The sequence below is a fragment of the Acomys minous genome, assembly GCF_964271855.1.
Source record: "Acomys minous genome assembly, chromosome: 2".
Classification (NCBI taxonomy): domain Eukaryota; kingdom Metazoa; phylum Chordata; class Mammalia; order Rodentia; family Muridae; genus Acomys; species Acomys minous.
Genome location: NC_140484.1, coordinates 73,599,924 through 73,625,932, shown reverse-complemented (window position 1 = coordinate 73,625,932; position 26,009 = coordinate 73,599,924). Strand labels below are relative to the sequence as shown.

At 47.1% G+C, this 26,009-nt stretch overlaps 1 protein-coding gene and 1 pseudogene across 6 annotated transcripts in view; one reads left to right on the top strand and one right to left on the bottom strand.

Annotated features, from left to right (window-relative positions):
- The window catches only part of NSMCE1 (NSE1 homolog, SMC5-SMC6 complex component), a 29,398-nt gene that overhangs the window by 1,700 nt on the left and 1,689 nt on the right, over positions 1-26,009 (bottom strand). For all 5 annotated transcript variants that reach the window (XM_084772837.1, XM_084772833.1, XM_084772834.1 and 2 more), the window contains exons 2-6: positions 20,964-21,110; positions 4,157-4,278; positions 3,917-3,994; positions 2,884-3,030; positions 3-119 (exon numbers count right to left, since the gene is read on the bottom strand). In XM_084772837.1, the coding sequence (XP_084628963.1) occupies positions 3-119; positions 2,884-3,030; positions 3,917-3,994; positions 4,157-4,278; positions 20,964-21,099 (600 nt within the window). In that variant the 5' untranslated portion in view covers positions 21,100-21,110. The remainder of the gene's footprint in view (positions 1-2; positions 120-2,883; positions 3,031-3,916; positions 3,995-4,156; positions 4,279-20,963; positions 21,111-26,009) is intronic.
- LOC311609696 (serine/threonine-protein kinase 16-like) overlaps positions 24,261-26,009 on the top strand; it is a 57,296-nt pseudogene continuing 55,547 nt past the window's right edge. The window contains exon 1 of the transcript in view: positions 24,261-24,305. The product of the transcript in view is annotated as a serine/threonine-protein kinase 16-like (transcript). The remainder of the gene's footprint in view (positions 24,306-26,009) is intronic.

Below are 26,009 nucleotides of genomic sequence, written 5' to 3'. Positions count from 1 at the left end.
ACCTGGATGAGGAGGCTGTGGCAGATGTTGCATATCTTCACAGCATCTGGGTAGGTCTCTCGGATGAACTGCTCCATTTCCAAGATGGCCCGGCCGTGCAAGGTGAACTCGCCCTCTTTCTGTGGGGACACAACACACACGCTAGCTCAGCGCTGACTCCCACAGCCCAGAGTGCAGGAGGGCAATGTCTCGATGCTCTAGTCACTGCAGGCTATCACCAATCCCAGCCAACCAATGTCAGCAAAGTCCCCTTAGCCAAAGCTCAAGAAAGGGAAACTACAGATCAAAAGGACAACAGAGGTGAGAGTCCTCTTACCCTCCCTTGCCTTCACAGATGTGATAACCCCATCTTCACAGCCGCCCCTCAACTGAGTCACAGCCAGTGTCTTCAGCAAGGGAAGACAGAGGCCAGGTAAGACAGGCAGTCTCCTAATGGGTGATCCAACTCAAGCTAGGTGCCCACGCCTCCCACCACTTCCCGCCACTGAGCCCACGTCACTGCCAGCCCTGCCACCTTACAAATGAAGCGGGAAGAAGCCCCTTATCAGTGTGCATGGCAGAGCCTCCAAAGGAAGCCAGGCCTCCCGATCTCCATGTCTGGGTACAGTGCACACCCTAGGAAGGCCGGAAACAACCCGGGCAGCTGTGTAATGATGTAGCAAACTCCACCACCTATGAGCAGAGGCAAGACTGCTGGGAATGCTTCATCTCAGTCAACAGAGAGCACTGTGGACTCAGCCACCTGCACTGCTATCCCTGCCTTGTTGATGGGAAGCTAACAGAGCCAGAGTGGAGTCTCTGTGGTCCTGGGCATGTGAAGTGGGCAGAGGGAAGCTGACAGCTCAGGCCACATAAAAAGGTGGCACTGTAGTGGAGAGAGGCTGAGGAGATAGCTGTCACTGTTTCTTTCACAAGCAGGAGTTGAGTTTGGGACAGATGCACACCTAAGCTCCCTCCCAACCCACCACACAGTGGGGGAGGGTATTTTTTGAAGGTGGGCTCCTTTCCAAGGCAGAAGTTGGCGGGGGGGCACATTTATGAATGGGCCTAGTAACCAAAGAAGTGAGTGCAAGTGGGCCTAGGAGCAAGAGGGAACAGTGGGAAGGAGTTCAGAAATACAAAGGCCTTTGTGCACAAAGCACTAGTATCCTGAGCAATGGCCAGTGCTAGGTAGACAGGGACTTGGAGCCTCCTCAGATGTGGTGGGAGCACTGGCTGACTTCCAGTACTGTGGGTGCTATGTCTCAAAGATCCCAGATCCATAGAGGTGGCCCACTATTCAGCCAGCTCCCTGGTCCTCCTTCCTCGCTCTTGAGGCTGGCCCTACTAGGAGCCAACCTTGGAACATGCAGAGATGGAGCTAGTCGGTGGCAGCCAGGCTCTGATCTCTGCACTTAGCACCCTCCAGTCCAGAGCCTCCTAGTGGACTACCCAGAGCCAAGGCAGAGCCCCCAGGAAGGAAAGATGCCCTTGAGCGATACAACCATGTGGAAAACCTTAGCAGAGGGAGGCTGCATTTCTGAGGACAAAGGTGACTCTAAAACCTGGCTGCCCAGGAAAGCTTCACAAGATGCCCCACAGAACTCACAGCAACTCTGCCCAGGCTGTCCAGCCAGAAAACACAACCAGAGACAGTGGAGGAGCCAGGAGGTCTCTCCTAACCACACCCCCTACTGCCTGAGTCTGTGTCTTCCTTCACCAGATACATGGTGACTAAGAACTCAGGAGATGCCAAGCGGCAGGGCTGAGGAGATGGAGGGGCTGTTGGGTGTCAAGGTGGAGGTACACACGCCCTCCACAGCAGCTCACAGAATTCTTCAGATCTCCCATTAAGCCCTTGTAACAGTTCAGCGCCATCTCTGCAAAAGGCAGAGCCAGCATCTCCATTCTGAAAGGAAGGCATCAGAAGGACAGGGGCTGGATGCCATGGACAGCATGGTAGGCCTCAAGACACTGGAGGTGCGAGCCTTCCTCTCTGCGGCCAGCCTGCCAGCAGCAAAGAGATGGGCAAAGGGAGCTGTCCATAGTGAGCCAACTGCTCTCCTACCATCTCTGAATTTCAAGTATACTGTCTCTGGCCCTGCATCTGCTGGCCCAGTCACCCACTCAGCAAGCACCTACTGAACACCACAGGTGTCAGGCACATTCTGCAACAGGACAATGAAGTCAGAAGCCCTGCTCTCCAAGTCTCCCTCAAAGAGAGCACAAAAACACTGTACACTGACCAACCTACTACCCAGAGAGGACAAGAAACTGTCAGAGTCACTGATGTGTGCTGCAGGCACCTAACCAGGTGCCAGCTTACCTGGGCTCCACACTGGCAGAGGGTCAACATAAGCAAAGCAACCAAGCTGTGGTCAGCACACACCTTCACAACACACAGGATGTCCCTGAATTGGGCCTCACTCCCCATGGCCAGTCCTACCTCTCTTCCCGGCAGATACCCAGTATTAGAATTCTATCAAGGTTCCCAAAGAGGAAGTGAAGGGCAAACAAGACCACAGACAGCAGCCTCAGGCCATGAACTGACTACCCTAGAGGAAGCTGGAGGCAGCAGTGTGGCACTGCTAGCAGTAAGCTGGAGTCCTCCGGGCACAGCTATGATCAACAGGGCCAACCTGAGCCCAGGTCTGGGCTTATGGAAACAGCAGTGCCTTTTATGGGGAAAAGCTTGGGCATTTGCCTGGCTCCAGCAGGAGTTTCCCTGGCCAGCTCTTCTTGCAGACCCATTGGGTCTTCATGTCCCTCTCGCACCTCCAGAGTGAGTGTCGTCGGACTCAGGCACTCCTCATAGGCCACTGGAACCTTACAGCAGAGAAGGGACCACAGGTGGGCCTGGCTCGACTGACATAAGTGCAGATCTGAAAGAAATGCACCAGGTACCTCAATCAGCCACTTGCTCTGCACAAACTTCTGCAGCACCTGCTCTGCTTCCTTCTTCCTCATCTTCTTGCCTTTCAGCTGATCAACCAGGTTCAAAATGTTTGTAGAGGAAGCAAAGCCAGTTTCTGAGTCAACAATCAGTTCCAACTGCAAGAGAAAGAGGTGCCTTATTCATCTATTCGAATAGCAAACATGGCACCTAAGCCACCAGTCAGCCCTGGCAGGGATGGGCTAAAATGGCCCCAACACAGGAACACCGGCACAGACAGCGCTTCAGGAGGAGGATTTATAATATAATCAGTAGACATGTCCAGTCCAACTGACAGATGACCACTCCTGTCACACCATCCCAGTGTAGCTCCTGGCCTGTCTCCTTCTCCCAGGAGGAGGGGGAGAAAAACAAATGACTGCGGACATGAGGCTGCATTCTCAAAGGAACAGTGTGGGTGGAGGACAGGCTGCATGGGCTGTGCCAGGCACACTCCCCAAGACTTCTGTCTGTAGCAGGATAGGTGCCAGGCGTCCTTTGTATGCCCAGGGGTGTGGCCCTTGTCCTAGCCTTGTTCTCCATGACATTCCTGGCAGCCTGGGAGCACGATGAAACTATAAAATTAGAAAGTCTACCTGTCCTGAAGGGCTCAGCCAAGGTGAAACTGGAAAGGGGTATGCCTTTCCTACCTTTCCAATGACTGCTATGCACTTCCAAGACTGAGGCCCACTGGCTTAGGCAGGTGTGTGACAGATGGGCTGAGCAGACTGCTCCAAAGCTTGGAAGAACAGGGCCCTAGCATGGCAACCATTCAGTGAGCACCTTATTAAAGTGCAGGTTCGGGTTCAGCCTTCTGGGGCAGGGACTGAGACACATGCACTCCTACAAGTTCTCAGGTGACTTGTTTGGCAAGTGTCGTAAGGACTGTTACTCCCTGAGTGGCCCAGGAAGTTGGGGAGCATGGCAGTGCCCTCCACAATTGCAGTTTCTATTCCTCCCATTAAAAGCACAGCCTGGGGTAGCAATGAGAGCTACTGTACTCACAGCCTTTCTAAACAGATCCAGCTCATTCTCGGCAAAATCCGTGGCCATTTTGGAAACTGAAGTTGTAGCAAGATTCACCTAGAAATAAATGGCACAGGGATCAGGCCATGTCTCCACACAAAGTCGATCACTGCTGTCTTTGGCCTCCCTCTCAGAAGAGTAGGTCAAGAACGAGCTATCTGCAGAGCCCTCTGTGCCAGTTTCTCAAAACACCACTTGAGGGCACTGGCGCACACATACCAGTGCATAGATGGGTCTCCCGTCGTCTTCTGTGATTCCCTTCTTTATCTCAATATACAAGGACTCCAAGACACTGTTGATGTTGTTGATGAAGTCCTCCAGCTTATCTACAGTAGCATTTCCTGGAAATAAGCGGGGGAGGCGGAGATTCATCAGAAAAAGCACACAGCCTGCTTCAATCACTCTGGCACCTGACCACGCTGGCAGCCTAGCCAGAAGTGTTTGGGCTCTCTTGGGCCAATGCCAATACTGTGTGGTTTCTTTCTTCCCGGAGTGCTCAAAGATAAGCTAAGACAGAGCGGATGTAGTGAGGTAGAAAGGCCCCCTAAGATTGTTATCTCAAACCACTGAGACAGTGGCCTTCCTTCTTCTGCCCCGAGTCCTCATACCCAGCCAGTGGCCCTCCTCCAAGGAAGCCATCCAGGACACACCTGAAGGCCCTGGGCCAGTCCAGGCCTAAGAGCCACAGCAGGGCAAGAGAGGCTCACAGAGGCACTCATGGCAGAAGAGGCCCTGTTCTGACCATACTCAATACAGCCACTGCCCACACCTCCTCACACTGCCCCTTCTCAGGCCCAGGAGCCCCCTGAGTTGGTGAGCTATGGGAGGCTGGCTCTAGCACAAGCTCACGTTCCGCCACCATCAGGGGGCCTCAGACAGAGACCTTCTCAGAAGTCATGAGCCTGAGGAGGGGAGTAAATCCAGAAGCTCCAGGGGGCTCGAGTGTACAGATACTAATTAGCTGGTGAGAAGAACAGGAGAGGCTCAGAGAGAGTCCACGCTTGACACACTCCCAGGTTGGAGATGTAGCCCTTCTGTGGGCAGCAGACCCCTCTGTAGCACAGAAGGCATACGGTCAGCTCTGCACACTGGAATTGCCCTTCCACAATGCAATACTCTCAAGACAACATTATCACTGTTTTCACTTACTAAAATAATTTGAAAAGATTTATGCTTAAAAATCACTTTGGAATGCCAGGTAGTGGTAGTGGAGGTGGTGGTGGTGGTGGTTGTGACAGCGGCACACACCTTTAATCCCAGCACTTGGAAGGCAGAGGCAGGTGGATCAAGGCCAGCCAGGTCTACAGAATGAGTTTCAGGACAGCCAGAGCTGTATAGAGAAACCTTGTTTCAAAAAAGAAAAAGGAAAAAAAACCCCACATCTTTTAATTAAAAAACAAAACAATACAAAACCAACTCACTCTAAGAGGGGGAAAGTTACAGAATACAAACAGAAACTTAAAACCATAACAAAAACAACAAAAGGTAGGTTGTTCTCTGTCCAGATGACTAAGGCTAACACTCGGAAGGAGACTCATTTCAAGGGCATCACAGGGACCTGAGCTGTGGCTGTTTCATGGGCATTTCCAACCTTGTGTAATGAAAGTGAAGACAGCTTAAAAGACAAAAGGTCATATTGGCAGCAGGAGAAGACAAGCTACATTAAGGGCACATGAAGATCCAGGCTTATGGTTCACCAAAGGAACAGGGCTAGTGACAGATTGCCACTGTAACAGTAATGTGCATGTGTTTGCACTGGCTTTTTTCCCCTTTCTTTTTAATAAATGCAAACTAAATGAAAAATCAATAGTAGCTAATAAGTGGGAAACAATGAAGAGGAAAGAAGCCAGGACTCAGAACTGACAGTCGCTCCTCCCACTGCTGCCTCCTGTTACTAGAGCCAATGCTTTCCCTTGAAGCACTCCTGGGCGTGTGAAGTAGCTGACCACACAGCCCATGCCCAACACAGGGTGAGGACCCTTTCTGACCCCAAGCACCAACTTTGAAGACTAACACTGTCTCTGGCAAGGGAGTCGGGTGCTCAAGAGACACTGTCATAGGAATAACATGCCTTCCCAAGTGAGGAATCACTCCACACACTTAGAGATGAAGGAAGAGCATATCTGGCTCTGGCTAGTATCCACGGAAGAGCCTGACTTGAACACAAGGGTCCACTAACTTATACATGCCGTAGGCTTATGCATTTTATAGATGCTGTCATCTTTAAATCTCTTTTAGGTACCAGCCCCAAGTCACACTTTGAACAATGTACACAGAGACAGGAGGCTGCAAGACTGTCCACTTGGGTAGATGGGAGATTTACACAGCAAAAATGTTGCCAGGAATCACTCGTGTACAGCAATGTTGTTCTTTTCAAATCATTGTTTTCCTGGTCATCTTACCCACCTGGCAGAATAGTGTTTTCCCTGATAAAAGCATAAGGGACTTAACGGCAGACAGGACTATGGATGGTTATGATCCTGCACTGACTGCCCCCTTTAGCTGCCATTAGAGCTGTCTCTGGGGATGGGCCTAATGGCTGGTTCTAAATCAGTGCTGTCTCCTTTGTTATAGGAATGGAACGTAAAAGCTAGTCACTCCTGGTAAATTAACATTAACATCCTAGGACCCTAAATTTTGCACCTCTCCAGCAGGCCTGGTTAGCAGACGACTTACCTTTGGGGTATTTTGGAGGCAGCGCTCCTTTAGCTAAATTCCACTTCTGTGACTTAAGGTCTCCTAAGCAAATCCATCAGTGAGTCCTTTATAACAACAGTTTTATTACTTTGAGTTTCTTCCGCATCACCATCTCTCACTGGGTAAGTGACAAGATCCCCTGTAAACAGGATCAACCCTGTTCACTCAATGTGAGTCAAGGAACAAGTCTCACCTCCCTCTGAAAGGGACAATTCACATTTTCCACCAAAGAGGTACCTCGAGTGTCATTCAGAAAAGTGCACTCTGTGGGCAGATCAAAGACACTCTAGCAAACTGTAATTTCCAAGTACCCTGGGGCGAGAAGATCCAACCCACTTTTCCCACAATCCTCCAGGAGGGCCACATCCATGCAGCTGTCTCCACTGATGACCTTGTATTTAACAGGTCCCCACACCTTGTCTCCAAACTAGCTTTGCTATTTGATGGCAACAGGGCCAACAGCAAAGACGTGCTTCTCTGTGAGCCTGTCTTCCCTTTCATCTCTAAAAGCCAACATGACCTTTCACCTCTCTTAACCCCTCCAGACGGCCAGACAGCTCTCTGGCAGCACCCTCTACTCCCCACAACCTCCTGGCCGGGCTCATCCTGACAAGCTACCCAGAGTTCCCAGCTCTGCCCGCCATGGTTCTCAAGCAGCAGCCTCATCATGGTAACCAATTGCCACATCTGGTCACCCACCAAGGAGTTACCTGGTAACGTCTGGCTACTGCACAGCCAGATTCCTGCCTAGCAAGACCACAGCCTCCTCTCTTCTTCAAGATGTCTTTCCGCATCACACAGCTTGTGTGGAAGTAAATCTAGAGACTTCTATTCAGAAAAGCAGATACGGGAAGCCCCTGAGAAGCCGAGAGCTCAAGTCAGGCAGGAGGGGACCCAGAGCCCAGGCCAGCCCATCCAATAGCCTGTGGATATGTGCCAGGACAGAGGCCAGCTGGTAATGCTGCCAGCCCAGCAGCCACCTAGGAAAAGGAAGACCACTCTGGCACATGCTTTGTGCCTAGTCCCAAGCCTGGCTCCAGATGCCAAGCAGCACACGCCGTTCTAAGCTGGCCAGCACTGAAGTCTCTTTTGTACTCCCAAGACTGAGGGTGCTGCCACTCAGCAGCAAGGGTACACAAGGCGGTAGTCTTTAAACAGTGAATGGTCATGGCTCTGGCTCTATTGCTCCAGAAGCTACAGTCTGCAAACCTGCAGAGCCTTGGGGATAAACATCTGTCCCCATATTCTGAGCCCACAGGAATTAGACAGACTGTACCATGTAACTCTAAGGCAGCTATTTCCAGTCATGAAATCCTACTGTGAAGGATTTAAGAGAGTTAGGTCCATTACTCACACTGAACCTCTTTTCTGAATCTTGACCCTACTGAGAAAAGAGCACACACTTCAAACACCAAGGGTCATCAAGCCAATCAGAGGCTGCCTCCACAATGACAGCAGCCTGCAGCTGGCAGTGCGGAATGCCGGGCTACATACAAGGAGAGCAGGCTCTACGTCCCTGCTTGTCATGCAGGCACCTGCTTTTCTTCTAGCCTGGGATCATATAACGATAACGCACCTTACAACCCACTGGCACTGGGCACTGGGCACTGGTGTGTGCATTCTTCATTACAACCACCCTGCCAGGTGCACTATTAATGTCCTCTTTATGCACTGTTTGCTTAAAGAGAGTAAACAACTTGCTCAGAGTTTCCCTAACTTGGGCATGGAGCTGGCCTGCAAGACACCAGATCCTCAGCCTGGGCACTAAGCCATACACCCTCAGTAGAGAAAACCTGCAGGCCTTCCCCCACCAACTCCAGCACCATCCCAGCACTTCAGACACACAAAAAAGGGCTCTGCCAGGGGAGGAGAGGGGAGCACAGAAACCATAGTAACCCGGATGAAGCCACGAAAGGGGCTGCTGAAGACAGATGACATACTGGAAGCCAAGTGGCTGATGTCGGCATGCAAGGCATTGTCTAGTCTGCTCCCACCCTAGGACGGGCTGCAGAAAGGCAAAGACCCATAATGACGCGGGAGGGGTGGCTCTGCTGCTCCTCCATAAGGACATGCCTGACAGAAGCAATTAGAACCTGGGGCCCTGGCACAGCCATATCTAATGGGACAGGCAGGGCCCCACTGTACAGGGTGGTGTCACACTAAATAAAACAGGCCTCCCTGACCCGAGAGTTCAGACCACAGAGACCGCTTTTCTCTGGCTTGGATGTATCTTCTCCCTTTTTAATAATTAAATCTAGTCTGCCTTTACTGAAGAACTTCCTGCTAAATCAGAGCCTGCTTCTACAGGCTGTGAGGCTTACAGTTCATTGCACACCGTAGCCTAATAGCAGGAGGTCAGGAAGTCTGCTGCCTAACCTCTGGCCAACTCGTACTTTTGTTCTAAATGAGGCACCATAGATAGAAAATGCTATTCTTAGGCAAAGAAAATAAGAGTGAAAATCAGCCCCCAGGGCCCAAGCCATTGTGAGCCAACGTGCTCTGTGACAGCAAGAAGGCTGAGCTACCAGCAAGCCAGGCCCGCCACAGAGCCAGGGGCAGGGCAGAGCAGTCTCAAAGCCCAGACTCCAGCTGGAGAAGCTTCCTAATGCTGCAACCCTTTAACACAGCGGTTCTCAAGCCTCCTCACACTGTGACCATTTAATACGGCTCCTCATGTGGTGGTGACCCCCAACCTTAAAATTATTTTGTTGCTACTTCATAACTGTAATTTTGCTGTACATTACTTATAATGTAAATATCTGATATTCAATCCCTGTGAAAGGATCATTTGATCCCCAAAGAGGTTGAGACCCACTGAACTAGAATAAAGGAAAAGCTGACAAGGACACAGTGGCGTATGGGAGCCCTTTCCCCCTTCAGAGTATATCACTCATCAGTACTACAGAAAAGACCATCTTGATCTTTGGCCATGCGAGTTCCAAAATGAGAGCCATCAGAGCGCAGCTGTGTGCCATGATAGGAGGGGCAGCGTGAGAGGAGAAGCATCCTTCATGAAGCATAGGACACATTTGAAGCTCTCAGCCCCAGCACAGCAGTTCACCACAGCACTGCTCATTTTCCTCGGCAGACCCTCAGGAACCACCACCCAGGATGGACATGCAGTGACTGATGCCTCAGAGCGAGTCAAAACTACACAGGGACCATCTTTTTGGTTGAGCATCAATGATGGGCCTCCTGCACTGGCTTCCACCTCCTCCTGCTCAGCCACACTGAAACAAGACAGGATGGCACTCTCACCGCATAGCACCTAGTGCTGAATGCCTATGAGCCCTGCCACCCACGCACATCATATATCCATGCAAGGGCATCCCTCTGGCCAGAGGCCTACTGTGCACACTGCTCCACACTGCCATTTTTCATCATGGTTGAGTTCTGAATGTTAACATGAATTGTCACATACACAAAGTACTTCAGCAGAATTTTACTGTTGACCTCGTTAGTAAAGATTCCACTGCAACCAGTTTTACTGTAAGCAGGTGTCCATCTCCCCTTTACAGAAGCAGCAACTGTGACAGCTCTGGGCCACAGGTCTCCCACCTGCTTCCAGGTGCAGCAGGAGAGGCCCAGCTGAAAGCAGAGCACCCCATGATACTGTATCTCTGATGTGGAAGCGTCTTTTCAGGTTCATGAGAGCAATGCTGGGTGACACTGCCAGCTGCCAGCACCCCACCTAAAGGGCAGGCTACAGCAACTGCGCACTCAGCCAGGATTTTATTAAAAGCAAAAAACATTCAAGAAGCTGGTCTTTTCCTTTTAGCATGCTAACTAGCTGACTTAGACTAGTATAGGGTACTACACACCACAGGGCTCTACCAGTTTTCAAACTCCAGTGTGGGCCGGAACCCTCCTGGGAGGAGACTTAAAGGCTCCACCCTGTTTCCTGGCCATGTGATAAAGAGCTATAGTTTCTGACTGAGGCAATAAGGTGAACACTCTTCCCCAAAAGCTGGGCAGACAGGCAGTGGCCAACCATGCACAAAGGCTTACCTGTGAGCTAGCAGCCCAGACAACCACCACAGACCTGGCCAGCTTCTCAAGCTCCAAGTTACCTTGACGTAAGTCAGGTCGTGGCTCTAACAACCAGCCCAGGAAACAAACCACCAATCCAGAGCCAGCAGGCTCAGAGTGGTCAAGACACGGTCAACAACTAAAAACTTCCCTGCTTCATCTCTGTGGATCCATCTGCCTGCTTCCAGCTTCCCCAGGCCAGCAGCCTGAGGTGACACATCTAAGGCCTCCGCACTTCTCTCTCCCCCCTCCTCCTCTTCCTCCTTCTCCTCCTCCTCCTCTTTGGAGCAGTACATGTACACCACAGGTTCACAGTGAGTGGCTCTGCAGGTCTGAGGTACAGTGCAATCCCTGGGGCTCTAGATGTGAGTACAGGCATGCATTGTCACAATGACTCCAGCTTCCCACTCTGCACAGACTACTAGTTGACCTTCGTTTGAGCCCCTGAAGCTTGCACTCAGGTAGTGAACTGGCTCTCCATGTGTTGCCTCAGTGGAGCCAGATGCTGTCTCACCTACAAGGTGATCTCTTTACTCTTAACCCCCTCTCCCTCCAGTCTCTTCTGATGAGCTCCAATGGCAGTGACCATGACTCACCCACAGAGCTCTCCCCATCTCAGAACTCCTTCCAAGCAAAGCACGCCCACACTCAGATGAGCTCAGTAATGTCCATCGTAGCCAAGGAAAACAGGTGTACAATGAATTCATTAAAAATACAGAAACATTTTATTTAGAGCCAACTTCTAATTACTACTAAGTCTTCTCTAAGAGATGCTTACACAATATGACAGAATTGAACACAGCTGAAATGTCACGAACACTGTGACTCACTCCAAGAACAAGGAAAGAGATGCAGGTGTGTCAGCAGCTTGCTACAGTCAAACCTGGGTGAGGCAGGGAAAGGTTTGCAAACACTGGAAGACTCTTGTGTTCAGAGCTCACCAAGCTCTTTTACACAGCACATTTCAAGTATTTGTTGTTTGTTAGGCTTAATGGAAAGTTTTCAGATCTTAATATTTTTACTTATTTATTTATTTAGTGTCTGTGGGTGTTTTACCTGCATGTAGTCTGTGCACCACATGACCTAGAGGTCAGAAAAGAGCACTGGAAGCCCTGGAACTGAAGTTACAGATGTACAATGTAGAGCCACAGCGTGGGTGCTGGGAACTGAGCTCCCGGATGCTTTGCAAGAGTAGCCACCCCATATGCTAGGAGTGGTGGCGCACGCCTTTAATCCCAGCATTTGGGAGGCAGAGGCAGGTAAATCTCTGTTTAAGGTTATCCTGGTTTATATAGTAAGTTCCAGGACAGCCTGGGCTACATAAAAAGACCCTATCTGGAAAAAACAAGAAGAAAAAAAAAAAGGCTATCTCTCTAGCCACCTATTTGTTTGTTCAAGATAAGAATTTCTCTGTTTGGCTCTGGCTGTCCTGGAACTCACACTGTTGACTCAGAGATCTGTCTGCCTCTGCATCCCGAGTGCTAGGAGTAAAACTGTGCATCAACAAGACCAACCTTAATTTTTTATGTCTAACATTTTAACTACTTTCTTTACCTTCAGACTAATTTTTAAACGTGACTAAATATCAACATAAAACTTAACAGCAAAATCAATTTACAAAGTGTCAATGGCACTAGCAGTCCCTAGAGGAAGAACTTGGAGAGAAACTGTGGAGGAATGTCTTGTGTAGATACAGCAATTGTCAATAAGAGCTGATTGGCCAACAAGCTGGGCAGAAAGACAGGAAGTAGAACTTCCTAGTAGGGAGAAAACAAATTCTGGGAAGGGAAGAGAGAAAGGTCTTTTTACCAGGAGATACAAAGGAAGAGAGGTATGGTTGTAAACACTGGGAGGATAGTTTAAAAAAAAAAAAACTAACTAAAATGATTTTCCCAGCTTTGAAAAGGGAAGTACAGAAGATGAAGAAAATCCACAAGGTTACCAGGTATTTGATTGCCAACCTATAGATGCACAAATTTTAAAAAGGTTTAAGGAGACAATAACCAGCTGTTGCTTACACTCACCATATGTTAAACAGATACTTAATAACTGGGCCACACAGAATCGCCTAACTCCAAAAGATTGGAAGATTTGAGGACAGCCATTCTAGAGCTGGTCCCCAATTATGATGGCTGGCATGAGGACTCACGTATGGAGCACCAAAATAGAACTAGAGGGACTGATATTGTCAAGGATCAGTTACTAGGTGAAGGCCCATATTCTGAATTAGGAGTACAGATTAGCCTTGATGATGCTATCCTAGAACAATGCCAAACACTAGCTGTGAGTGCTTGCGACAAGGTTGAACAACAGGGCCTAAGAGAATCAGTTACAAAAAATAACCTGCGGTTCAAACGAGTCTTTTACTGACTTTTTACAGAGATTAACTAAAGCTCTAAATAGAACAATACCAGATCCAAATGCTAGAGAAATTCTACTTGTATCTCTAGCTTTTGAAAATGCTAATGCTGAATACAAAAAGGCTATTAGACCCTTGAGGGCAAGATCTGCACCTCTTCATGAATGAATTAAAACTATTGCAGACATGGAAATAAATGCTCATGATTCAGTTATAGTTGGACAAACAACTACAGGAGACGTCAAAATCCTCACTGCTGTGAACATTCAAATCATTCCTTAAAGGATGGTGAGCAAACCGTTCCTAAATTCTTCTATAATAGTAATAATTCAGGAAAAGATTTTCTATAACATGTAGAAGATGTGGGAGGTATGGTCATGTGGCTCATGAATGTAGGTCATCCAAGGATACCCAAGGCAATCCCTTAATTTCAGAAAACTGCCTAAAGGGCTTCACTCAGGACCTAACAAAAACCAACATGAGCCATTCATTTCTTGCCCACCAAAAAGGGATTATTCTAAATGACAAGCAGAAAATTCAAAGTCTGAAAGGACAAACAGGGCTACCGACAACTTAGAAAAACCATTTAATGGAAATAAAGATGCTCCTAGCAATAAAATAAGAGGTGCTGAAGATACCAAAATACACAAATATTTTGGCTAACTACTATAAATGATAAGAGAACAAAATTAAAATTGCAGCTGGATGTCATTGAGACTGAGGGAGTTACTGGATACAACAATTTCCTAAGATTCCTGGCCACTTCAAAGAGTATCTACACAGCTGCTAGGAATCTGAACATTGTCTTAAGTAAAACAAAGTGACAGCTGGCTTAAATGTACAGGGACAGAAGGTCAAATAGGAAAACTAAGGCCATACATAGCTGATATGGGGAAGAGATCTATTACAACAATGGAAAACCCAGATTAACATCCCTCCAATTTCAGAGACAAGCCAGAAAACAGGTGATATTCCTAATCTTTAAAAAAAATTAAAATTATTTTAAAAGATTATCAAAGACAGCTACAGGCTATCCAGGCTGTCCATAAACAAGATATAGCATGGGTCAATTCTTCAACTTAACTTTGGGGAACCACTGCTGATAGAACACCTCCAGCCTTACCACTAAACCTGTTGACTGACAAACTTAATTGGGTTCAAAAATGGTCTATAATTAAAGAAAAATTACAGGCACCAGAACAGCTAGTCCAAGAACAGCTGGAGGCTTAACAGATAAAGGAGTCCAACAGCCCTTGGAATTCTCCTGTATTTGTCATCAAAAAGAAATCTGGCAAATGGAAGATGTTAACAGATCTCAGAACAATGAATAAATTATTCGGCCAACAGGATCTTTACAGTCCAGAATCCCATTGCCTTCCTTGTTACCTAAGGAATGGCCTATTATAGTGACTGATTTAAAGGATTGCTTTTTACCTTGTGCCAATATTTTGTGCAACAGCCATTGGAGGTAATTAGTAAGGAATTCCCTCACTCCATAATTTACTATTATATGGATGATATCTTATTATTAGCCAATTCCAATATGACTACATTAAAAAAGACTTCTGATGAAATAAGTAGAAATTTACCTTGTTAGGGATTACAGATTGCTCCCGAAAAAATACAAAGAGGAGATTCTATTAATTATCTAGGATACAATATAGGTCTACAGAAAATTAGACCACAAGAAGTACAAATCAGGAGAAACCAGTTAAAGGCTCTTAACGATTTTCAAAAATTGCTGGGAGAGAAGACTATATCTTACAATGGATATTTTCACCACACAAATAAAAATTTAAAACATATGTAGAAAAAATTTCTGATTTGATCATAAAGGGAAACACGAAACTTCACCAGTTAGCTGGAATAGATCCAACTGAGATTGTGGTGCCTTTTACTAATGCTGAGATTGCCTCTTTATGGACAAACAACAAACACTGGCAGAGAGCTTGCAGTCATTTGGGGGTGGGAAGGATTAACAACAGATACCCAAAAGGCAAGCAATTTCAATTCCTAAAAAGAACTTACAGAATTTTTCCTCACATAGTAAAAAGGATTCCAATTTCTGGAGCTCCTACATTTTACACTGATGTCAATGAACCAAAAAGGGCAGGTTATAAGTCAGAAAATATAAGTAAGGTAGTTGAGAGTCCTTATGAATCAGTTAAAAAATCAGGATTAGATGCAATTCTCATGGTGATATCAGATTTTCAAGAATCTCTTAATATAACAGCTGACTCAATATGCTGCAAGAGTTGATTTGCAAAGAGAAGCTTCATGATTCTGACTTGACTTCACTATTTATTCAATTACAACAAGTGATAAGAAACAGAAACCATCCACTGTATATAATACATATAAGATCTCATTCAGGTCTGCCATGCCCTCTAGAACAAGGTAATGATGAAACTGATCAACTGCTGATAGTCAGTGTGTTAGAGGCTTCAGAGTTAAAAAAAACAAAACAAACACACAAACAAATAAAAAAAACCCACCATGTTAATAGCAAAGATTTAAGGAAGAAATTTTCTATCACTTGGCAACAAGCCAAGGAAATGGTAAGAAAATGCCCTACTTGTTCTTTATAAAACCAAATTCCATTACCTGTAGGAAGTAACCCTAAAGGTAGTCAAAGAAATGAAATTTGGCAAATGGATGTGTTTCCTTTTACAGAGTTTGGTAAACTGAAATATGTGTACCATACTACAAACACATATTCAGGATGTCAATGGACAACAGCCTTACGTTCTAAAAAGACTGATTCTGTTATTATGCATTTATTAGAAATTACTGAAATTATGGATATAACTATACAAAGTAAGACTGAAACTGCTCCATCATATGTCTCAAATAAAATGAAACTATTTTTATATATTATAATACAAAACATGAAACAGGTATACTGCATAATCCTACAGGATAAGCTGTCATTGAAAGATCCAATCATAATTTAAAAGAGATGCTTTAAAAAGAGGGGTAAAGTTAGGTATTCCAAAGTCTGAGAAAGGTCCAAAATGTCTGTCTGTAATACTAATTCTGCCCTGACTCTGAATTAACTGTGACAAAAAGGACCTACCTGCTCCCCTATTTTATGAGGCCTGCATTATTGTCATGTCAAAAGCATTGCAAAGAAAGAAATCACAGACCTGTGATTTATCATGAACATTCTAAGCTAATATTGCGGAGCCTAATCCAACAATGTACAAGAAAGATGATACAGCATGATCAAGTGGGCTGATCTGAGGCTGTTGGGTTAGTTTAGCATTTGTCTTAGGGTTTTTATTGCTGTGAATAGAGACCATGACCACAGCAACTCTTATAAAGGAAAACATTTCATTTGGAGCTGGCTTACAGTTTCAGAGGTTTGGTCCATTATCATGATGGTGAGAAGCATGGAGTGTGCAGGTAGCCATGGTGCCGGAGAAGGAGCTCAGAGTTCTACATCTGGATAGTCAAGCAGCAGGAAGAGAGCTGGGGCAACTCCAGGACCATCCCATCACTGCCCGTCATACATAAACACCACCCAGCCTCATCCCCACCCCCGGTTCCTAGTACAGAACTCGTAAAAGCCCTGGAATTTCCAGGGTGACAAAGGTGATAGGGTCACCTTTTGTTATAATGAGGAACTTGTAGGTAGTTTCAAAGTAAGGGCTGGTCACCAGAAAGATGGTGTCAGCATCAGAATCCCCCAAACTCTAGGGAGAGGAAGGACTAAAGACTGAGTCACTCATAGAGCCTCTAATCAATCTGACCTATGCAATGAGGCCCTAAGAGCCCTCAACAGTACGGGGACCCCAGGAACTGCAGGTTCTGGGAGGGTGGTACACTGCACCACCCCATCTCACCTCTCACAGCCCATCCCCACACTACCTCTAACTGCCTACGTCTGAGTTTTACAGTTGATGGCAGGCATGTCCAACCTGCAGCCAACATGCCACATGCATCTCAGGATAGCCACAGGTGACAATGTCATCATGCCACAACGTCAAGAGGCCAGAGACCTCACTTCTTAATCAATCAGCAAATGTACATAAAGTACTTTCTTGAGGGCTGAGTCAGTCTAGCAAATTAACTAACAGGGTGACAGGATCAAAGCCCTTGATATACAGTCGGAAGTGCAGGTGACCTGGGACTTGCAACTAGCACCTAAAATCGGCACAGTATGTGGGGAGCCTGCCTTTAAGTTGTGGAATCAGTTGCTATTCTCATGAAGACAATGTTAAACATAAGTGAGCTGCTTGACACCAGCCACTTTCTGAAAAATGGACAGACAACATGTGTCTAGTGTAGGGCCAGAACCCCACAGTCAGTCTCTCCGGAGCCTGGGCTGAGCTGACATTCTGTCGTCTCTGGACTGTTTGGGGAAGGCAATGTCCCCATTACTCTACCTAGACCCAATGTGGAAATCCTCCACTTAGGTCCTAAGCTCTGTTTTCTAAACTTCCTGTGCCTGTGGCAGCAAGGGGCTTCTACAGACTGATGTGACTCATGAGACTCAAGGTCACCAATCCCTGCACAGCGCTGAGCTGACAGTCTCAGGCAATGTTGCTGGAACAATGTGCACGTACTTGAATATAAGCCCTGGACCGAATCCAAAATCCTCTAACCACTCAGACAAGTCTTCAGATTCTTTCTGAGGAGCCAGAAAGCTCTGCAACACTTCAGGCCAACATTTCACTCTTGCCTGGCAAGGAGAATGGGGAATAAACATCCCCCAAGGGCAGTAAGAGAGGCCAGGACAGGCGGTGCCTCTGATGTGCCTGAATGTGGCATTGTCAGGGCAGCAGCCTGCAGGGCAGTTGCTACTTTGTACCACACTTCTCTTACAATGTCTTCCCATTGAACAAGGGACTTTCCTGGCACTGCTGCAAAATATAAGAGAAATAGTACTAGGTCTTATAAGCATTTTTTATTTTACATCATTTATCTATATCATCAGTTATTTAAAAATCTCTCTAGTAACAAGAATTCTTCAGAAGTGGCCCTTTGCTTGCTTTAATAGCAGACAGAGAACAACAGCCTGGCTAAGCTCGGCTTACCTCAGCATATGCAGGCACAAAAAATAGTGTACATGGCCAGGCGTGATGGGATGGGACATACCTTTAATGCCAGTGCTCTGGAGTCAGAAGCAGGCAGATCTCTGTGAGTTCAAGGCCAGCCTGGTATACAGAGTGAGTCCCAGGACTACATAGTGAGAACCAGTCTCAAACAACCAAAAGAAAGGAAGGAAGCAGGGAGGGAGGGAGGGAGAAAAGGAGGGAGAGTAGGAGGGAGGGGGGAAACTAAGAAAGGAAGGAAGGAAGGAGAAAAAAGAAAGAAAGAAAGAAAGAAAAGAAGAGGGTGTGCACAGTTGCAGAGTCCTCCCCTAGCCAAGGAGCCAGTTTCTGGCGCTTACTGGGTGTCATCTACAGTCAAGCCAGTCCAGTCCAGTGGCAGGAGGACAAGAGCTCATATTCACTTGACTTTTATCACTGTTGTAACTCTTCTACTCAGTCACTGTGGTAGTCTCCTGCTGTGTTTACTTCATACATGAGACTCTACTACAGGTATGTGTGGATAAGAAAAAGCAGTTTAGTACCAGCCCTAATTTCAGGAATGCACTGGGGTGTCTCGGAACATATCCCAGCAGACAACAGGGTACTGCTATAAGTCAATTCCTAGACACATTCTACTTTCCTATTTTTCTAAATTTCCTAAATTAGGTCATAACAACTTAGAGGTCAAATAAAGGCAAGAGCACTTTATTCTGAGCACTAAGGTGTCATGCGGCTCCAGCACAGCACCACAGAACAAGAAACCAACAGGAAGAGGCAAAGACAACTGCCCATAGCTGAGATGGCCTTTTGCTAGGGAGATGGGCCTCACCTGGGAAAGAGTGGGAACTGAGTTCAAATCCCCAGCAATCATGTAACACTAGGATCACGTCTGTGTCCCGGGGCTAATATGGGGAGATAGGGCAGAGTCAGAAGAATCCCTGGAGCCTTGGGCAGGAGGCCCTGTCCTAAACAAGGTGGAAGGTGAGGACCAACATCCAGGGTTGTCCTCTGACTTCCACATGTGCACCTGCATTCATTCTTTCCCTCTCCCCCGGCCCCCCCCCCACACACACATACACACACACAGAGACAGAAAGAGAGAGAGAGACAGAGAGACAGAGAACAGAGAGAGACACAGAGACAGAGAGGCATATGAGATGATCTCAGAGCCAGGCCATCTCTGGAGGATGCTGAGGAGTGGACATGAAGTCCCGTGGGGCCTGCAGTTTCCCTTCCTCTGCTGTTCAGACAACAGCTGCTCACAGACTTCCTAGAGGACAGTTCCCAAGCAGACCTAATCATTCTTTCCTGCTTCAAATCCCCCTAGAGGTCCGCACTGTGCGCAGCGTGCAGGGCTCTCCGTCATCTGGAAACAACTGGTCTGTAGAGGCCAGCCAGAATTGGTTAGCTCCAGACAGAGGACACTTCAGTAGGACACAGAGTGGGCCTTCAGCCTCTGCTTGACCCCATACATCAGCTCACCCCCAGGACGTCCCACTGCTTTGGAGAACAAGCTTCATGCTGTCTTCTTTCATTCTTTCCTCACTGCTTGTCTTGAAGTAACCCCATCTCTGTGTTCTACCTCCCTCTCTCCGTGCACTCTAGGGCCCCACCTCAGCTCTAGAGAGCTCTAAATGCACGCTTTCCTCAGCTCACTCCTGCAAGTCCTTGACCCCCTTTCCTCTTTCCTGCCTTGGTTCACTTTTTTAAAGGCCATTTTGCTGCTGCTGCTGCTGCTACTGTTGAAAATTAGAAATACAAGGAGGGAAACAAAAATGCAGAACAAAAGCAAACTCTTTACTGCCATGAGTTTGAAGAAACCATCAAGAATACACTAATCAGCTGGGGGGTAGCGGTGCATGCCTTTAATCTTAGCACTCAGGCGGCAGCGCGATCTCTGAGTTTGAGGCCAGCTGGTCTACAAAGTGATCAGGACAGACAGGCCTACACAGGTGTGGTGGCGCACGCCTTTAATCCCAGCACTTGGGAGGCAGAGGCAGGTGGATTGCTTTGAATTCAAGGCCAGCCTGGTCTACAAAGCAAGTCCAGGACAGCCAAGGCTACACAGAGAAACCCTGTCTCGAAAACCAAAACAAAGAAGAAGAAAAAAAAAGGATAAAGCATCTGTTTCCTACTGACCAGCCTCTTCTACAGCCTCCCATGCAAAAGCCAGCACCTCTGGGGCACACAGCCGCCTTCCAGTCCACTCTAGTACTTTCCTACGCAAGGAAAGTAATGTTGCACCTTCCCAGAACTTAGCACAGTAATATCACAGAGCAGCATCAACTTTCCTTTTCATTTACTAACTCCGTCCATATGGACACTCGGCACATTTGGCTTTCTGTGATTCCAGGGAACTTTCCTTACTGACCTCATTACTTCTACTGTCCCTCCAATGGCAGGAGGCCTTGGTGTGGGCCAAGCCTCGTCCCCAGACCAGCTCACCCCTCCCAGCGGCCTGCAGAGGAGATGCTCCCAAGTGCACAAGGGCAGCACAGGGCACACGGCTGGCACTCACTCCAGGCTGACTGCGTCTAAGCTGTGCCCTGCCATGTGCTACGCTGCCCCCTGAGCACTCTTCCCATGCCAGGCATTCTGCTTGAGTCACTCCTCAGCCCTCAGGATCTGTGAGTTACAGTCACCCTCCCCGCCTTGAGGACAAGGACACCAGAGCTGCAGCACACGCTGGGGCCTGGATGGGAACTCTGACTGCACAGCTTCAGAGTCCAGGCGCCCACCCACCACAGCCGCTCACTTCAGGGAGGTGGAGAAAGATGACATCAGAGTCTTGACTGGTCAGGTCAGCACTACCAGATGACTTTTCTTACGCTGTTACCCAACATCGATAGTCTCTGGTCAATACTGCACCAGGGGCTGCTGGGAACAGGAACACAACAACACTTACGGTCATGGACCTTGTAGCAGTGGGTCTGCAGGCGCCTAACTTCCCACTCCTCCAGGACACCGTGAGTCATCAGCAGCTGGAGGAAGCGCCGATGGACATCCGTCATGACTCCTGCTCTTCTCGTGCTGCCCTGCATTTTGGAGGGAGCTGAAAAAGAAGGTGTCACAGTCACCTCCACACACCCAAGAGCAATGGCACAGGGTTTGCACCCCTTGGTGTTCAGAAGCAATCACTGCTCGTGACTGTCAAAGTTCAGCTCCCGTGGATGACTCCGGAAGTGAAAGAACAGTCTGTTCCATTGGTTTTGAGCAGTGTGAACATGGGAGATTCTGGAACCTGACCAACTGGCTCCCAGCCCTCCTAGACTAACTACTTATGAAATGGTAAACCAAGCAACTAAAGTCTCTATGCTGTTCAGTTTCTGAACAGAAAAGTGGGAACAATGACAGAAATGTTCTCCCAAGAACTCCTATAACTAACTCAGTGAGTTAACACAGGAAACAGCCTAGTGCCACAGTACAAAGCAAACCTGTGCCAGTCACTGCAGACTAAGTCTGCGCCTGTCCCCTGGCTGGGCTACTTACCAGCTCAACAGCCTTGGAGACACTAGTCAAGGCTGCTGCTGACAGCACCACCGGGAAGCACTGAATACACAGAGTCTAGTCTCCCTCTCCCCAGCTGCCAATAAAACATGTCTCGGGAGGACTGTGGGCCATTTCTACCGTCCTCTGCACTCTCACAGAAATGTATTTTTTGGGCCCAGCAAGATGGCCTAACAGGTAAAGACATTTGCCACAAAGGCTCATATCCTGAGTTCAAGTCCAAGGACCTACATGGTGGAAGTAGAGAAGCAATTCCTGCAACTTGTCCTCTGACTTCTATGCATGCTATGGCATTGCCAGTCCACACGCCCACAGAGACAAATATATATACAAAAATAAACGTAATAAAAACATGTATTTCTACAAACCACAAAGATCAGAGCTGATAAACACACAACACAAGACAGATCAAAACACCTGCTCCTGACAGGCAGGCGGGGCCATATAAGCAGTAAGCACATGGGTTTGAAGCCGGGCGCCCCAAGAGCCCAACTTACCAGGCAGGCCTGCTCCCCATAAGCATATAAACTGTACTACAACCGAGCCCCTTTGCCTGCCTGTTGTTAGTGGTGTGGCTCAGCATTCTGAGGGGGTTACCATTTGTCTGAGGTGGTCCTGTTTTCAATAAGCATATTGCCAAGATGTTAAGCCAACAGAGTAAGGGAACATTTTTAGCTATTAAGCTCATCTATAAAGCAGCTAAGGTAGGGGGAAAAATGGAATTTAAGTGAGATAAGACTATCAAGAACTTAGAGAAAACAAAATAAAACATAAAAATACTTGTCACTTTTGTCACATGGGCTGGTCCTCCAAGCTGGAAAGGCACACTGCTTCATGGCCAGCTTCTCTGGCTGACTGCTAGCAGAACACCTCACCAGAACAAACACTTCAACAAGCCCTAAGTCAGCCCTTCTTCTTCATCCTCTCTTCTCCGTGGAGTCCTTCTCTGTTTGGACAGTGTAAGCCACAGAGCCACACAGCCGAGCATCACACTCTGGTCCTCCTCTCCCCAAACACAAGGAGAGATTATAAAAAGGAAAACTCGGCCAAATACCCAGAAAAGCGCCCCACATGACCAGAGGCCAAGACAACACTTGGAGTGACTGACAGCCTCTGTTTGCTGCTTTTTATCTTTCTGAAGATGAGAAGAGGAAAACAGATTTTTGTTTGTTAGTTTTTGAGAAAGAGTCTCACTACTACAGCTTAAACTCATTATGTAGACTAGCCTCAAACTCATGGAAATCCTCCTGTCTCTGCCTGCCTCTGTCTGCTGAGCATGCTGAGATTAAATAAACTACCATGCCTGGCTCCAACTTTTTTTTTTTCTGTCTTCCCAGATTGCCAGTTCAATGAATAATCATTGCTTAAGGATTCAATTTCTGCCTCTGCGTGACCGACAACATGAATTCTGGTTACACAATTAGATTAATAATAACAATGAAGAAAAACAGCTCGAGAGAGCTCACCTAAAATGCACCAGGCCCTGGTCCAACCCCTGGGATGAGGGAGGAGAGAAAGGAGAGGAGAAAGAAGGAGGAAAACCAATTTAAAGATTAAAAATTGTCAGGCTAGATTTTAAAAGTATGTATCACCATTACTTCCAAATGCTAGAAACCAATCCATCCTGCAGAGAGCTAGTTTGGTTTTATTAATGAGTCAAAATATACTTTAGGGTTAAAAAAATTATTAGCAGAAAGAACTAAAGATCATTACAAAGCAGCAAAAGGTCACACAAGAAGACACAATTACTTAAAATGTTTAGGTCTTTACAATTAGGCCTTGCAAACCTCAAGGTCAGCTTATCACATGAATCCACCCGAGGGCTGGAGACTCACAGTCTCTGGTTCACAAGGTGAACACACAGGAGCACAGGGAGAGGTGATCTGCAGAAGCTGAAGGGCGTGGCGTGCCCACCATGCTGGCTGCAGCGCACGCAAGCCGGACTACAGAATGTACTGACTAGAGACAAGGAAGTTAGAAGCCAATACCAAAGAGGTGACAAAGAAAAGTCCATCTGCTCAGAATTTAAGAAATGCAGTTATAAATAATCTCTTCAAGTGAGGTCTGGTGGTGCTGGGGCCTCATGATCCCAGCCCTTGGAAGGGAGGAGGCAAGAAAGAAGGAAAGAAAGGGGAAAAGCAGGTATTGAGTCAGTTCACACAGAAAAGAAGTTGATAAAATGTGCTCACACTACAAAGCTAGCAAAGATGGAATGGAACTGTGTGTGTGTGTGTGTGTGTGTGTGTGTGTGTGTGTGTGTGTGTGTGGTATGTGATGCTAGGGGTCCACCCACAGCTGCACCCATGCTAGACAGGTGCTCTCCCACTGAGCTACTCTTGGGCTGGAGGAAATGCCCTTTATCTACAAAATGACCCATAAAAATAACTGCAACAAGCATAAAGATTAAAGCAGCCACTTCAAAATGCAATTGAACTCAATGCTATTGGACCAATAGAAAGTCAATCCAACTTCAAGGAACTTTATGAATTGTCCAGATACACTGGCAAGCTGATTCTAAAACTCACTACAGGCAAAAGATAAAATACTTCTGAACAACAGCTAGGAAGACTTGTCCTACCAGATACCAAAAGCAGGGTGGTGAACACACTGTGGCAATGCTACACAAACTGACAATAAGACCAATGGAACAGGAAGAGAACTCCGTAAACAGAATGCCTAGGCATGGAGACGTGGCATGCTGGAGGCAGGGACTCGAATCAACAAGAACCTTCTGCGAAAGGTAGGCTCACAGGATGACTTGGGTAAAACTGACCACCTGACTTTGGTCCTCAGCCCCATATGGTAAAAGGAGAGAACTGATCCTGAAAGTTGTCCTCTGACTTTCATCGGCATGTAGTGGTATAGCCCTGCCCCCCAACACACACACACACACACACACACACACACACACACACACACACACGCCAGGTGCTAAGACAACTGATTATCCATCCCTATGTGGAAAATTAAATTTAACCCCTACCTCACACTATATGCAAACTTAAACCTAAAGAGATTTTAGGTTTTAAGGAAGGAGAAACTTAAAAATGACACCATAGGAGAATATATAATCCAAAAGTAGAAAAGGATGTCCTTAGAAGACACGAAAGCCACAAAGAACAAAGCATAAAAGAATGCACTACTGGCTGACTTCATTAAAGAACCAAAAATACCAAAGGAAGGGAAGGAAGGGGAGGAGCCTACAAGCTGGAAGGTGTTTAAAATACACATAACCACAAAAGAGTCTTCTTTGGAACACACCCTACAGATCAAGAAGGAAAAAATAGAGACAAATGGGCAAAAAACAGTGTAAGAGGCCATATAAATAAGAACACATTAAAAAACTGATCAATCAAAATGTGATCAGACAAGTGAATAAAAGCCACACTGTCACTGTCACAGTGACACACACTGGTAATCCCAGAACTCACTAGGCTTCAGCACTAGGAAGAACGAATTTGAGTTCAGACTGGATTCTATCCACAGTGAGTTTCAGGCCACTGTAGGGTATAGGAAGAGACTGTCTTGCAAGAAGAGAAAGAGGAGACAGCTCAGGGGTTAGGAGCATGCACTGCTCTTACTGAGGACCAGATTCTGTTCCCAGCATCCTCAACAAGCCACTAACAGCCATCTGTAAGTCCAGCGCAGGGGATCCAAGGCCTCTGGCCTCTGAGGGCATCATGCACATACCCACACTCAAACACTCATACACATACATGTAATAAATCTAAAGAGAGAGAAGTAAACAAGAGGAAGGAAAGGAGGGGAGGGGAGAGGAAGGAAGTGGACAGGAGGGAAAAGGAAGCATCTTCAGATGGGCCAAAGTGGCAGATGCCTGGGCTGAGACTTCATCCTCTTTTGGAGGTAGACAGATTCTAGCAAGCTTGCACATCCCCGTTATGTCCACACTGGCCCCAGGAAATGTGTCTCTAGAGGCATCACGTAAAATATGTTCCTTGCTTATCAGCCACGGCACGGCCATATAATGGGATTCTAACCACACAGTGGAATCCAGGACATTAAGGGCCACTCACAAGGGAAGCTGCTCACATGAGCACACGACTCCAAACATACTGCATGCCACCTGGTCACTGTGGTGCACGCCTTTCGTTCCTGCACTCTGAGACAAAGGCAAGCGGATCTCTCTGAGTTCAAGGCTAGCCTGGTCTACATTGCCAGGTCTACGACAGCCAGGGATACAGAAAGACTGTCTCAAAAACAAAACAAACAATTAAACAAAAAGCCACCCACACACATAAAATCATACCACATGCTCTTTGCAAGTCACACATTCACACAGGATGCCAAACACGAAAGAACTGTATATGGTGTTCATCACAGGACCATACAAAGGCAGTGAGACCTACCAACAGCAAGGAAACACAGAATTCAGAGCAGTGGGTAACTCTTGAGGAGGAGAGAGGGTTCGATGGTGGTGTGGGGG